At 37.8% G+C, this 15,063-nt stretch overlaps 1 protein-coding gene across 12 annotated transcripts in view; it reads left to right on the top strand.

Moving 5' to 3' along the window:
• The window catches only part of MARK3 (microtubule affinity regulating kinase 3), a 63,453-nt gene extending 51,395 nt beyond the window's left edge, over positions 1-12,058 (top strand). For 5 of the 12 annotated variants that reach the window (XM_032187608.1, XM_032187612.1, XM_032187606.1 and 2 more), the window contains 3 exons: positions 2,363-2,389; positions 7,304-7,348; positions 9,582-12,058. In XM_032187608.1, the coding sequence (XP_032043499.1) occupies positions 2,363-2,389; positions 7,304-7,348; positions 9,582-9,927 (418 nt within the window). In that variant the 3' untranslated portion in view covers positions 9,928-12,058. The remainder of the gene's footprint in view (positions 1-2,362; positions 2,390-7,303; positions 7,349-9,581) is intronic. The other 7 variants (XM_032187613.1, XM_032187607.1, XM_032187616.1 and 4 more) reach the window with 3 other exon arrangements.
• Positions 12,059-15,063: the final 3,005 nt, after the last annotated feature.

Genomic DNA, 15,063 nt, shown 5'->3' with positions numbered 1-15,063 from the left:
CTCTTTTTGTCAGATAGTAGAAATTACCAAGTAGCTCATTAGGTTGTTTTGGCCATGTTCCCTGGTCAACAGCCGAGCTATGTATCTGCAACTTAAAATGCACCTGCCTATGTGTGTTTTTTTTTTCAGTTCTTTATAGTTACAGAAAGCCATTTGGTTTTATACCACTTGATTCAATTGCTAAAAACTGAGACAGCTTGGTCTGTGCTGATTATGCTGGGCTCATAATCCTCACGTCTGGGGTACAAATGTTGCAGAGCTGAAATACTGCAGCTCAGTTCAAAAGCTGCTCACTCTGTCTGTGTAGTCTTTCAGTAGAATGTATAAACTAGGATCCCAGTCTTGATAATTAATGTGTTAGAAGCTCTGGCTGTTTCTCCCAGTCTCAGGTTATTGATGTTTCCTCAAGGGTAAAAATATCAGAGGTGAAAGGATGGGGGCAAGAGACAACAACTTCTTTTGGCAGCAGTACTAGCGTAGGTCATCCTAAAGTAATGGCAGTACTACAGTTTCCATCTAGGCAGCAGTCTGGTCAGGCCTTGAAAGATTTAATCCTACTTTGACATTTAGTTCATGTGCAGGTTCTGGTTTTGGTGTGAAGATGTGTTGGGCTAGCCAAGGCTTGGCTTAAGCAGCTGCTTATTCCTAACAGTTTTTATTCTAATTGGATTCTTGGTTTCACATATGTATGATTTCATTAGCTCCCACAAGCACTAAAATAGTCGGGGTGAGACCACAAGCTGGGAAAAAACACCTATTTTCCTTACATATTTATAACCTGCAGGGTTCATATATCACATGCTTGAGACCACTCAGATATCCACAATTTGTGTTTGCAGAAGTTTCTTATCTTTTGTTTTAAGATAACCTCCATATTTTTATACCCTCCTCACCATATGAAACTTTTGAAATACATCATTCTGATCCTGGTATGCTTGCATTTATTTTAGGCTTATCATATTGGCACCAAGCCATTTCCCTCCTGTACATTCTGTGACTGTACATTACCTCCCCCCAGCATCCTCTTCCTAGTCTCCCATTTCTACAAAATAATGTTAAGCCAAACTTCCAATTTTTCACAACTGGCTGATTTCAATTTAGGGAATTAATTTATAAAAAAAAAAAAAAAAAAAAAAAGGCAAGGGGAAGTTCTAGTTCTGTGAAAAAGGGCAGCCTAGCCCTTTGGTAAATGTTTTATGCTACTCAGCATTCTCAGCAAGCACTTTTCTGGGAAATAGTGCACTGTAGGAAGTTGCTTTTTTTTTTTCTCTTTAGAGATAAAAGATGAAATTCATTTTTTTCCATAAAGCCTTATGCTTTTTGTCAAGTCTTAATCAAATGCATCCTTTTGGCACGTCTCTCCCTCTATACTTTTGTTTGTAATACCCTTACTTAATTTTCCATCTGACATTCCAAATGTGGACAGTCAAACTGTGAACATGCAAGCTTTTTACTTGTGTTGCTGGAACACAGTCTTTGTCATTCAGAGTGACGCACTTGTTTAGACAGCAGTCAAACTTCTATCATTACCTCTGATTTTCAACTTCTGCAGTGCAGTGTGGTTTGCTTTAAAAAGTTTTTCCCCCAGTACTGTAGCAATAGTTTAAATTCCATCTGGACTTGATTAAATAACATGCAATTATAACACAATAGCACTGCTACAGATGGTTAAGTTTGCATCTGGAGGACCTCTTGCAGTTGGTGCTCTGTTATAGTAGGTACGAAGTGCTTGGGAAATGGACAGTCCCATCAAAGTATACACAGTTATATTTCTTATCTTAAATTAAAAAAAAAAATGTTATTTGATTCTAGTTTCCTCTATGGGTGATCAGAATCATTCTGCTTATTAACTATGTATGTTCTGGTGTAGGCAACAGTTACAGCTTCTCTCACTGAATTAGCTAAATATTTAAGGCAGTTTTTAGCACAACATGGATGACAGTGTTAGGAAGGAAGGAAGAAATCTAACTTTGAAGGTACTCAAGATCTAATAATAGTTGGAGTTACTGATTTTACTTTCTATTTGAATTATGTGAGGAAAATCCAAACACGTTTTTCTGTAACTTTGCACGTTTTCAGTTTTAAGGTATTTTGAAACCAGTACGTATGTTAACATATAATAACTACTGGTGATGTATTTCCTAGAAAAAAAAAAAATGTTTGGAAATATTCATGCTAAAAAAAAAAAAAAGTTCAGAGTCTTTAGACCTTAAATTATGTGCCTAATCTTAGAATGTATTGAAGTGTAATTTCAGTGTGCATTTAAATGAGGTCTTTTTGCATGCTTCACTCTAAATGGATTTTTCAATTTATTTTGTACAAAACTTTTTGTTAATTATTATTTTGGCTTAATTTCTTTTAGAAACATGTCATTCAGGTTTATCAAAAGGTAGGATTTATTTATATTTAAAAAAAGCGGCTCCTGCAATTAACAACAGATTTGGCTTTCTAGCCTTGGTTTTCTGAAAACTAAACTTTCTGCTGAGAACTAAATACTTTCTTTCTTGAGAGGAAAGCATAGAATAAATCCATTAACTCGTGATGATTTCTAAGAATCTGTGGCACCTGTATAACAAGATGCTAAGCATGCCTTGTGAATTCTTCTTTCTTTGATAGAGTTGGTAGTACCAAAGTAATTCTGTTCTTCGTACTAATACACTTTAGCATGCTTATGTTTGAAAAATGAGGTGTTTGATAACAATGATGAAAATATAAACAAAACATAATGTTACAAGCAAATGAAGGTAAGTAATGCTAAACTTACGTTCTCTGTTTTATGGTATTGAAAAAAGTCATTGTGAAGCTTTATCTGTAGTTGATATAGTAGGAAGCAAACTGAACATGGCTGTGAATCTAACACAGCATGGCTGTGAATTGTTTTGTATGGAAGATTGAAGATCAAATAACTATTTTAAAATGGGATGTGTTTGCTGAAGTGAATTGCAGCTGAAGTGCAAGTAGAGCACTTCAGTTACAAGCAAAGTATAATGTCTATACTAATGTATTAACAAAAGGAAAAAGCTGAGAAGTGTAATTCACATTTCAATCCCAAAGGATTGAATTTAGCCTTACAATTTGGGAATGTTATGTCTTTTTAATCCATTATGAAGCATTAAAGTTGATTGCACAATTTTGATCTGCGTGTAGATTTTGCAGCAGAATCTTCATTATTTATCAGCAATATTCAGTTATGTTGAATCATTCCTTGGAGCTCCTTAAAGGATGATGCTTCCAATTTACAAATATTGATCAAAAATAGGTAATCAGTGCCAAAAAAAAAAAAAAAGTAATCTGTTTATCTTTCAAACTGTAAGGCTTTGTGCTACTAATTTGAAATTAGTCAGACCATTTCAAGGAAATATTTAGTATTAGGGAGACCTGAGATATGTTAATAGCTGCTTAAATTTGGGTTTATTCAGTTCGTAGTCTAAAGGTACTCCCCCCAACTAAACAAGAAAATTTCATTTCACTTTATAATTACCAGGGCACTTCCAAACATGCCAATGTTTAGAACTGATGTTGGTTGGTTTGGTTGGCTGGCACTGTCATAGCTAGCTTGAGAAAAGGAACATGCATGAACTGACAGCTAAGGGAAGGAAAGATCCAACAGAGTATAGAGATGAAACTGAGCAGAGGCAATAGTTCTAACCCATCATGCATAAAGAGCTACAGGGCACATACCACTTGGTAAAAGGGAGCTTTTGTCTCTGTAGTTGCATTCATTTTAAAACAAAGTATTGTGATCTGTGTAACCGCCACAACTGGATGCGTGTAAGTTTGTTATCCTGCTGCTCTGAAGAAAAATGAAAAATGCTAAAATGAAAAATGTTCAGATCTGAACTAGAATGCTATTCTTCAACTTTGGGATTTAAAAAACAACAGTAACCTCTAATTATTTAAAAAAATAATAATCTTTAGTTGGCCAGGAATTTTAGGCTATAGTGGAAATACATTCAATGGAAGCTGCAGCAGCTGTCTTTTGAATAAGAGATTTGCAGAGTCTTATACCACCTACGCAGAACCAGGCTGTGCTTTTTAAATTCTGTTTTACATGTGCATTGTACCCCTCTGCACCTGATGCTGTATGTAGGTACAAAAATAAATTGAAAATGTTATTTGTTAGCAGTTTTTTCCTATTTCATGTGCTATGAATCTTACCTAAACTCACTGTCTTTAATACTGCAAGAACTACTGTAACCCACGTGTACAGTACTGCAGCATCATTCCTGAGGAGCTGGATAAAAGTAGATATATAGTCATTCCTTTTTAAACAATGTAGTTCTACTAGTGTAGAACTGGTACACAGAGCTACTGTATACATATACATTTGTATATATACATATATGTTTGTATATATATATATTTGTATACATGTGTGTATATATACATATATAAAATCTTGTACTATGCACTGTGCTTGCCAATACGCATATTGTGGAAAGCTAACTTTTTTCTGACAGCAAAAACTCACTTTCTGTGTTCTAGATTTTACTGCAGCATCTTTTGTCCGTTTCCGTAAATTAATGTTATTTTAGTCTTGCCCTCTTTGCTGTTTTTCTATATCATTTTAGACAGTTCTCTTTTGTGTTTAGTGGGATTTTTAACAAAGAGCATACAAAGATGTAAAGAACAGAAAACACAGTATAATAAAACTCAGGACAGACATGCAGAAACATTCTTATTTTTGAAAGCCTTTCAGAAACTCTATAGCAAAAATAAAAGTGTTATAGGCATTGCCTGACAAATGAGGATGTAACTTTTCTATATATTTGTTCCATTCTCAAGACGAAGGAGCATCTTGGTCCGTAAAATTAATTTATGTAACAATAAAAGCAAAACCAGGAAACTTGGAATGTAACACAGCAACTTGCGGTTTTTACAGAAGTGACAACTGTGGTAGCAGTGAGGAGCCCTAAGGGCTACATCTGAGCTGCAGACCCACCAAAACAATGCTGGCAGCACAGGAAGTTAATGTTCCCAAGGCATGAGTGCTGTGCTGTAACCATTTCCTTGGTGAAGGAAGAAGCATTTACAGAGACGGGCACCCCTCTCTGGCTGGTGTTTCGTATTTGACAGTGAGTGTCACCGCGTACGAGTTCCTGGTGCTAAATGAGTGGAACCCTGATGCACGGAAAAACTTAATAAAGTAAGATTTTTCAAAAAGGTTCCCATGAAGTAGTGTTATTATTCAAAGGTGGCATGATCAGGTGGAAATGATCTTTCTTTAATTCAGACTACAGTATTTCAGAACCTGAACCATTCAACCTAAAAAGGTCTGAGAACATCCTCAAACTGGACAGGTGCTGGTAACAGTAAGGCCGTTCCTCATTGGGAATTCTGGTTATCATCCCATTTTCTACAACCTTTGGCAAGTTTAAAATCAAAATAAATTGAAGTAAAATGAGCTGCAAATGTTTGCAGCTCTTAAAGATATTGCCTACACTTTGTAGGAACACAATGTCACTTTAAAGTCCAAGTACTCTTAATTTCTCTGTTGAGCAGTCTTCTCACTTGTTAGCTTTCCCTAGTAAAAAGAGCCTCTCTTTCCAGCATCTGGAAGGTGTGGTGGATTTGTTCAGTTGGTACAAGTAATAGTTCTCTCCCTGACAATCTTCTCCTAATTCAGTCTTACAAAATTGTTGTAGAAGATGAGTTCAGGGATTGTGTGTGCAGACCTAATCAATCTTTTTGTACATTCTCTGGTATCCACCATAGTGGAATATCACATGATCTTAATGTGCATACCTAAATGATCATCAGTGCTATTGATGTTTTAAACTGTTAACATGGGTTTCAGAAATCAGATAGAAGTATTGGCTGCAGTCAAGTAATAAGGACGCTGGGAGGGCTGCAGCCTTTGAGTCGGTCATCCTGCTGTGTTACTGGGGGGAACTGGAAGTTTCCCCCTTTAAGAAAGTTGAATTTTAACATTTGAATATAAAAATATGATGAAATGGCTACCAATAAAGCACATTTTGAAGTGCTAGATTTATTTGAGGACTTGCCAGCTGTTTTCTTCTCACTGTCTTCCTTATGTATCCCTTTTGCTTGTTACAGCTTTTTATTAGTCAATGGAAAACATTTCCTAGCAGAGGAACCAGCATCTTCCCATGTGCTGTGCAGTACCTCACAGAATAGGGATGTTCTGGTGATGAACAACATGATGAGTGACCTAGCATTTTTTTAAAACCTATATTTATATTGCAGTATGGATTTTGAACTCCATATCCTGCACAGCAAGTGCTATCACTGCATTCTGCAGTGCACTCTTGCAGTCTGTTCCATTGCATCAAGACTGTACTCTTTCCACTCTTTTCCACTGATCTTAAAGGCCTGTTTCCTCACCACAACCCCTTAAAAGGAAGAAAATGAGGAAACTAAACCTCGTAACACCTCACACAACCTAATATAAATCTCATGTGCATGAAAAAATAAGCTTGTTGTCCTACATTCTTGTCCCTAGACACCTGATAGCCGAAGTGTTTTAATATATTTACTTTACTGAGTGAAGCCCTGTACTAACTTGGAGTAGCATGGATTAAGAGTTTTATAAAGATGACTTCCCTACAAGCAGAATTAACACTGAGATGTAGAGACATGGTACTGCAATAATAGGAACATAGAGGAAGATGATGATTTTCCCTGTAATAATTCTCCTTGATACTGGTATGTTAGTGATCAGCAACATAGCTTTAAGTAGTACAAAAAGAAAGCTTAGGCTTTCTTTTGGATGTAGAAGATGCATCAGCATGGGAATTAATAGCTATCACAGCATAAGAAATCTCAGATTTACCTCCGAACTTTTATTAAAATGTATATGCATGTTCTTTTTTAAATGGTTTGGTATTGTTTAAACATCTAATATTTTGGTATTTGGTGTGTGTGCAAGCACCATGATTTTTTTAAATAAATAGCTTAATGATTAGGAGACGTTTATCATTTAGCAGGTACTTATTAAATGATAAAGTAATTTTAATATATTGTAATTTTAGCTTAATGTTTTATACTTTTAGGTATTCGGCTTTATTTGATGAGTTCTACCACGTAAAGCAAACAATGTGAAAAGTAGCTAGGGGTCTTTTTAAAAACTGTAGTTAATAGTTTTTTTTTCACTTCGGCAAGATGCTCTGTTCTGAATTTGTTCTAATCTAGTAAGTTCATTACATCTTTGTTGCTTTGTATTTTAACACAACTTCAGTATGATTACGGTGTCTTTGAGCAACTATTCAGATATTGTATATTGTAGTGTAAGATTTGTCTTCTCTTTCCCACTTCCTTTTGCTTCTGCATTCTTTTCAATGAGGCTCCCGACTGAATATGAGAGGAACGGGAGATTTGAGGGCTCAAGGTGAGGGTAAAATTTTTGTTTAAAATGTTACTTAGGTGAGTTTGAACCTTTCTCCCCTTGATTATGTGGCACAGTGGCTTCAGGCAGCAGCTTTTGTTTTGTTTAAGGCTTTGAAACTAAACAAAGAAGCATTTTTGTCTGCGGAACAGCTATTAAAGCATTGACTGGCTTGTTTCTAAACTTTCATCTTCCATGTTGCCTTTTCCCTTGTGTGTTTTTGCATTTTAGTATTTATAATTTGCTGTTGTCTTGTAGATCTGTAGGTAAATGGTGTCTAGTGAGACTCCAGATGTGTGGGATAACCGCTGAAGGACATTAAAATACATTTTTCATCTCCAAAATCACAAATGGCTAAGCTATTTTTCATGTTAAACTCTTCCTCAAATCTTCATATCAAACAATACTAGAAATCAACAGATTTGTGTTCATTCCACCAACTGTTTTCAAGTAGAAAAGGCTTTCCAAAATAAAATGAGCATTGAATAAAAGTTGGTGTTCCTCCCCCTATCCCTTTTGCCAGTTCTTGCAGCTTTATTAAATTAAAACCTTAAAACAGAATACTCTTTAATTTGCTTGCTGATGTTTGTAACATGTGGCAAACCACATAGCTGGATTTGACAGCATAATCCTATGATTCTCATAGTTACTGGAAGTCTTTCTAATAGAATGTGAAATTATGAAATGTGTTATCTTTGTGATAGATTTATTTTGTTTTGACTTTGCTATTGCTTTTTATGTAACTTTTTCATAGTTGTCTGCTTAATGCTGGGAGAAGGAAGGGATCATGTAACCAAAAATTCATTGCCAAATATTTTAAGAAAGAGCTTGACTTATTGTAAACTGAACTTTGAAGTTCAACATGAGGCCTAAATTGCATGGTTTAGGGTCAATTAGGTTGTGTGTTTTCAGAAAATATTAAAGCATCATTGTCAATATATTAAAATCTCTTGCCCTGGGAACAATAAAATTTGAAGAGATGACTGACAGCATGTAGACATTCCTAAAGTAAATCTGTCATTTTTTATCCTAAAGGTCCAAATGTAGCTCCTTACTCTTTAGCTGCACAACCACTGATTTTAATGAAAGTAGAAGAATCATTATGAACTAGAAATTTCTGGAACGTTTCTTTTTCATTGTCCTGAATAACCTTATTTCTCCTTACCAAGGGAAAAGCTTAAAAAAAAAAAAAAAAAAAGCTTTAAAAAAAAAAAAAAAAAAAGGCAGACCTGGGAAATGCAGCCTCAATATTTTGTACTTTCTTAAAACTGCAGCCGTAATAGGAAAATAGGAACCCTTTTACCTAGGTTCTTTGCTAACAATGTGAAGATGTTTAATAGTGACTTCCAACTTTCTCTCCTGCATTTCAAGGTGCTTAGTTCCGTAGATCTAGTAGTGAAACACTTCATCACTTTAATACCAATAACTGATGTAGGTAAACAAATCAGTGACCAACTTAAAGACAGACTATTTCCACCCTGTTGAAAGTAACCCCAATATCCTACAATATGGTGGGTCTTCAGTGAACCCCTCAAATCTGTGAAAATAATGATTTCAGAGTGAAACCCATCTAGCCCAGAACTGGGCGGCACGCGTTGGGCCTGGGTGAGCAGGCGGGTGACCCAGCGCAGGGCCCCGAGCTCCATTTTCCTGCTGGTTGCCTCCGCTGAGGCACGCCATGGCCCTTCCAGCCCTCGGTCCCCACCCTGCTGGACAGGAGGAGATGCTGAGGAACAGCTGGTCACCGTTGTGTTTGTGTGGGTGCTTCCCACGGCCCAGCGCTCCCGTGACGCAGGCTGGGCGCCGTTTTGTCACAATATTTTGTCACACGTCACCAAGCAGCTGTTTGATGTTCCAGAAACTTCTAGCACCAAGCCGATGCTGGGTGCCCCGGGCCACATGGCCCAAGAACAGGGCTTTGAGCAGCACCCAGCTTAAAACTGAATCATAGCTGGTGTGTGTAGTTTTACCACACTAAGGTAACTTACCTCATGCTCCCGACTCCAGTGACTTCCAGTTGTTTCACAAGTCGAACCTTACCTTTGTTTCAGCCCCAAACGCTAACGCTTTATCTTCACTGTGTGTTTGTGTAGCTGTGGGGAGCACGGGGCGCTGCTCACAGCCCCTAGACACTGCTTTTGTACAAGTAGTGTGTGCTGAGTGTGAGTTCGCTTCACTAACACGCAGCTCGGGGGAGGTCTCTTGCCCTGCTGACTAAAAACTTGCTGTCTTTCAGCCGCAATGTAGCTGTGGATCAGAAGGATGAAAACAAGGAAGCCAAGCCTCGCTCGCTGCGTTTTACGTGGAGCATGAAAACCACCAGCTCCATGGATCCCAATGACATGATGAGGGAAATCCGGAAGGTCCTGGATGCCAATAATTGTGACTATGAACAAAGAGAGCGTTTCTTGCTTTTCTGCGTCCATGGAGATGGGCATGCGGAAAACCTTGTACAGTGGGAGATGGAGGTGTGTAAACTGCCAAGACTGTCCCTGAATGGAGTTCGCTTTAAGCGGATATCGGGAACATCCATAGCTTTTAAAAACATTGCTTCCAAAATTGCCAATGAGTTAAAGCTGTAACAAGAAAAATAGTTAAGTTGTAAATTAGTTAGCAAGTGTTTTTGAGAATTCCAATGGAAATGTATAGAATAACATTTAGGCAATAACTTCTGCATCCTTCTGAATAGTGATATTAAAAAAAAGCTGCTGAGCTGGGAGGGAGAGTTGGACTTTTTTATAAGTGCACTACAGCATTAAAGTTGCCTACTATGTAAAATATTACCCCTTCTGCTTTATTTCCATTGCTCCTAAGTCTTTGACAACAAATTGAAACACAGAATATATTCATTTAAATATGCCTCCTGTTTGTGTGGACGTGTGAATGTACAGTATGTGTGTATAATATATAAAGTATTATATGTAAACAATTCATTTACAACATCGAGCTGTACCAGTACCTCTTTTTGGGCTAATTTTGGTGCTAAAAATTGAAATGGCCAAGGAGGAAACACTTGAGTTAATATTTAAAATAACTGAAGAGATAACCAGTAAACGCAGGTTTACAGTTCACTGCTGTGTTAAGGAAAAAAAAAAAAGTGTGTGAAGGGTTTGGATTTACGGTTGTGAACATTATTAGTCCTGTTTTCTAAGTAGAGCTCATGAGATTATTAAAAGTTCACTTTTACTGAGTAAGTCTTGCATTATATTTTGCCCACCTATTTATTATTTAAGTCTGAATCAAAATTTTAAAATGTAGTTGATTTGTGCATTAAAATTTGGGTAAATGCTTCCATTCTTCTGCTTCTGCTAAACTACTAAAATTGTATCTTTGTCCTTTTGGTTTATGAGTATTGATCGCAGCTAAGAGCGTTTCTCCGTTGCTCCACAGTTCCTCTACAGAACAATGCAGTGCGCTAAACATTGACTAGTGACTTTTTCTTTCAGACCAAGTTCTCCACGTTAGACTAGGTCAGGCTGATACAAAGCACAAAAGGACTCTCAAACAGCAACCATGTTTTGATGCAAGTCACCACGTCCGAGTCAGTGCCGTTCTGAGGTATTGCTGCAGGTGTGGCAGTACTTTGCTTTCTGGGTGTCTGCAGTATTGAAACCCAAAAGTGGGAATATAATTTTGCTACTGATCTCCTCCGTTGTAACATCCAGTGTACTAAACTACAGCCATAGGCAGCAGCAGTTGAAACTTTTCCTTGCAGCTCTCTTCCAGCGTGCTTCCACTTGGCTCTGGTTGTATTGCTTTTGATGGCTTTATGCCAGCTGTGTCTCTAGATTCTGCTGAGGAGTCTGTTGTCACTTTTGTGACATACAGTGTGGAAACCTACCCCGATGAACTCTGATGGCCAACTAGCTTCCTGTAGGACATGAAGCTACTATCGGATGGTCCCTGCTTCTTAACCATCACTGTGGTGAGCTGGATTTGATTTTTGCAGACTAGAATCAAGAGATTTCTTCAGGCTTTTTTTCCTAGTGATACTCAATTTCTTTCATGAAGGACTTCTGTAGATAATACCCCGCATTATCTACTTGACTTTTTGTATTGATGTTTTATGGCTATATTTCAGTGAGGCACTTAAGCATGTACTTCACATGTGCTTTAAACTGGAGCCGAAATTTGCATTTTAAATTTGCAGTGAGCTAATAGTTATTCATAGTACACAGTTCAGATTTGACACGAGGTGAAAATGCAAACCCCTTAATATTTTGCAAGTTAGTTCTTGTGACCTGTAGTCTGTGAAGGCAGCAGACTTCCCCCCTCTTTCCCTAAGCATTGATATTGATTATGCTAGTTTAAAGGGTAATCATAGTTGTTAAATGTAGTAAATATTCCTGAATTTGCATTTTATTCTCTGTATATTCTGTATCCTGCCATGGCTTTAGAACTCCAGGTGTTCAGTTGGAGTTCAGTTGGCTTTCAGTGCTCTGCCCGTGCCTGTGCTGCTCGGTATGGTTTTTGCCATGAAAACTCCATTTTGTAATAGCAATAAGACATTTCAGGGCAATCATTGTACTTTCTCAGGTGAAGAGTCACCTATCCTTTCACTTCCTACGTTTTAAGCACTCCTCCAAATGTATTTTTTTCACCTGGCAGTGCACTTTGTTGTCTGAACTGAAAAGTATTCTGATAAATGATGTAAATCTGTATTTGATGGAAGTTCCAAAAGGTTTCATATTAAATGTTTTCTGAAATGCTCCATTCCTACTTCACCTGTTAAGTATGTAATTGTTTCTAAAAAGTGCACCAGTATCATACTTTGGATATTTGAAGTTTGTACTTAAGTATTTTTCTTAAGGTGTTTTCAAAAGGTTCTTTCAGAGTAAATCTGTATTTAAGGTATTAAAAAAAAAAATGACTTAATATGATCAGAAACAGTTTTCAACAGATTCCTTCCCAAATACCTTGTAAAATTACCAAGTTGCAAGAACATACCCTTGTTTCTTTGTCATACTGCATGCTTACTGTTCAAGCCTCTAGGAGCTGCCCGGAAAGGAAACTGCTTCCTTCAGATCTGCAAACTTCTTCAAACCTTCAACTTCTTCCAAGAACGTAGGCCTTTTGTTTATTCATCTGCTTTGAGGAGCAGTGTAGGTCTATCGGTGCTGCTGCTGATACAGCTTTGCAGCACTACAGCTGTTTTCTCGCTGCATAAGAGATGAGCTTTAAAATTAATCAGAGGCCAGCATGTGGTAAGGATGTAGCAGTGGGTCTAGGCATTTTAAGATGCATGTCTAGCAGCCCAAAATGTGTTTTTTTGTAGTAATATGACTGGTGTCCTGGCATGTGTGGTCCGAAGGTAGTGTTGGGATGAGGGGAGGGCTTATAATGGGCTTGTGAATGAAGTTTTGCATGGCTGAAACCCATGTCCTCTGATTCTGAAGATGTCTTTTGGTTAATGGGTAGAGAAAAATGTCTTCAGAGTTATGGGAGAGGCTGACTGCTTTAAATTGAAGGGTTTTTTATAGATAAATACATGGTAAAAATGAACACTGAAGAGGAATAAATAGGTTCAGATAAACTTTTCCTCATATAAATTCTATCTATACTTGGGCTTTTTAAAATGCCTTGGTTTATTTTACTTGTCATGGAATAAACATAAGACAAGGTTTAAGGTCTTGGACCATGTTGAAAAATGGGGAGAGGTGGTTCAAAGGAACAGCTAGTGCTGCTGGTCTAAGTGCTTTGCACACTGCTTTTATTCAAGCTACAGCATTTGGTCCAATCTTTGTAGATTGAAAGGTTTTACTACAGATTTGGGCAAGGTTCATATTTTTTTCTCTTGCATTGTGGTGCAGTTTCAAGATGAAATACAGGAAGATACTGGATCACAGATTTTTTAATTATAATATTTTCTGTCAACATAATCTAGATTTAAAAATAAAATAAAATTTGGACCTAAAATTAAGATTCACATATCTGTTAAAGAAATAAAGCTAGAAGTTCAGTCCTTCCAGTCATATGGGAAGATTGCAGCAGATCTGGAGTTTAAATATTGATCTCCCCACTTCAGTTATAAGCCCAAATGTACGGGGACCTATTGGGATAACATGCAGAGGCTTTAATCATCTTTCCCATAGCTGCTGTGTCATACAATGTATTATGTATTGCAATTTAGTTAGGACTACAGCCGACCCGGAGAACCCTTTTCTCTGTTAAAGACAGCGAGAGCAGCAGTACATGCATGGCTTTGGGTCAAGACCCACTTGCTCTGGCTGGCTTAGGTTCAAGTGCTCTCTCGATACCTGGCTGGGTATGGGCAGAGGCTGCCAGCAAGCTACCATAGTGGTCTCTGTGTTTCAAAGGTGGTTGAGTGTTTCTTGCAGTGCATTCTTGACCAGCTCTCCAACACCAGGTCTTTTCGTAGTAACCTGAAGAGTTAAACATTTAGAGTATCTTGACATTAGATGATATTTTCTACTATTTAGGGGGTTCTTACTGATGTAAAATTGTTCTCTAATTCAGATTGCAGATGTTTAGGAAGCATTAAACAGTTTTGGAAGGCTGATCCCACTGTACATTAATATTTAAGCATGTAGATTTGCAATTTCCTGTGTTTCTGTCAGCATGATCTCTTTGTAAGTTTTCATAGAAGGGCCCTGGTGCTTTCCTATCAAGCTAAGTTCATGTTATTAGAAATCACCAATACTGCCAACTGAACCCCCAACCTGAAGTTCTGATACCGTGTGGTTGTGACAATTCTGTGTTTGACCAGAAATTTTCCCTTCATAGTAAGTTGTTTCGTTGACTTCACCACTGACCATTGTTTTGAAGGCTCTGTTGCTTCACAGAACAGACTGTTAGCCAGCAGGAAGGTGTGTAAGTTGTGGATGAAAGCTCAAACTAATGTAATAAGAATTATTTAAAAGTTATACTGCTACATACCAAAGGCCCATCAGTGTCCAGTGGTACAGCAGCAGTAAATGCTTAAGGAAGGGAAGACAGAAGACATACAGCAGCCCTGTGCGTGCACTCCTTGCTACCACATAAACTCACTCAAATAACTCTGGTTTTCATGTTCCTATTTCTTCTGGTCTGCCCTTAATATACCACCAGGTACTACCTCCAAGCAAAAGGGCTAGATAAAATTAGCAAAACCAGGAAGAAATGGTCTTTTCTGAAGCTGAAACAGTCCTGCATTTGAAGCAAAAAAAATGAAAGACTCCTAACCCCTCTTTTTCAGCCTTCTAAACTTTGCTATGAACATTGGGCTTTTCATTCCAGCAATAACTGCAAACAGAAATGTGTCAATACTGACTGACGCCTGTAAGTATTTGTGTACAGAAGCTATTTTCAGGGTATTAATTGCCAGCTGTGAGTTCGTGCTCACCTGCAAGTGCCATTAACGCCCTGTAGCAGATGTGACTTAGCAGGTAAGATCGTTCTAGCTGGAGAAAACAAAACTGCTTTTGCTTGTCGTTTTGCTTACACGTGTTGGGTGCTCAGAACTGCGTGATCAGAGACTCGGCCGTGAGATTCGTGTGAAGTGTCCGTGGTTGTGGTTGCTGTGGGAACCACGGCGCTGAATTTCGAGGCACGGAAACGCCGCCGTTCTCAGCCACCGCTTTAACACCGGTCTGCGTTGTTTAATATCGATTATGAAATTCAGGGCACAAAAACAAAGTGTTCGTGCACTTCGTATTTCCTTGTAGTCGCTGATGGGATCACGCTGGATGTATTACGTGAATAAAATCAGCTCTTCGACT

The sequence above is a fragment of the Aythya fuligula genome, chromosome 5 (assembly GCF_009819795.1).
Source record: "Aythya fuligula isolate bAytFul2 chromosome 5, bAytFul2.pri, whole genome shotgun sequence".
In the NCBI taxonomy this organism is placed as follows: domain Eukaryota; kingdom Metazoa; phylum Chordata; class Aves; order Anseriformes; family Anatidae; genus Aythya; species Aythya fuligula.
The sequence above is the reverse complement of the archived record's forward strand: the minus strand, read 5'-3'. Positions and strand labels throughout refer to the sequence as shown.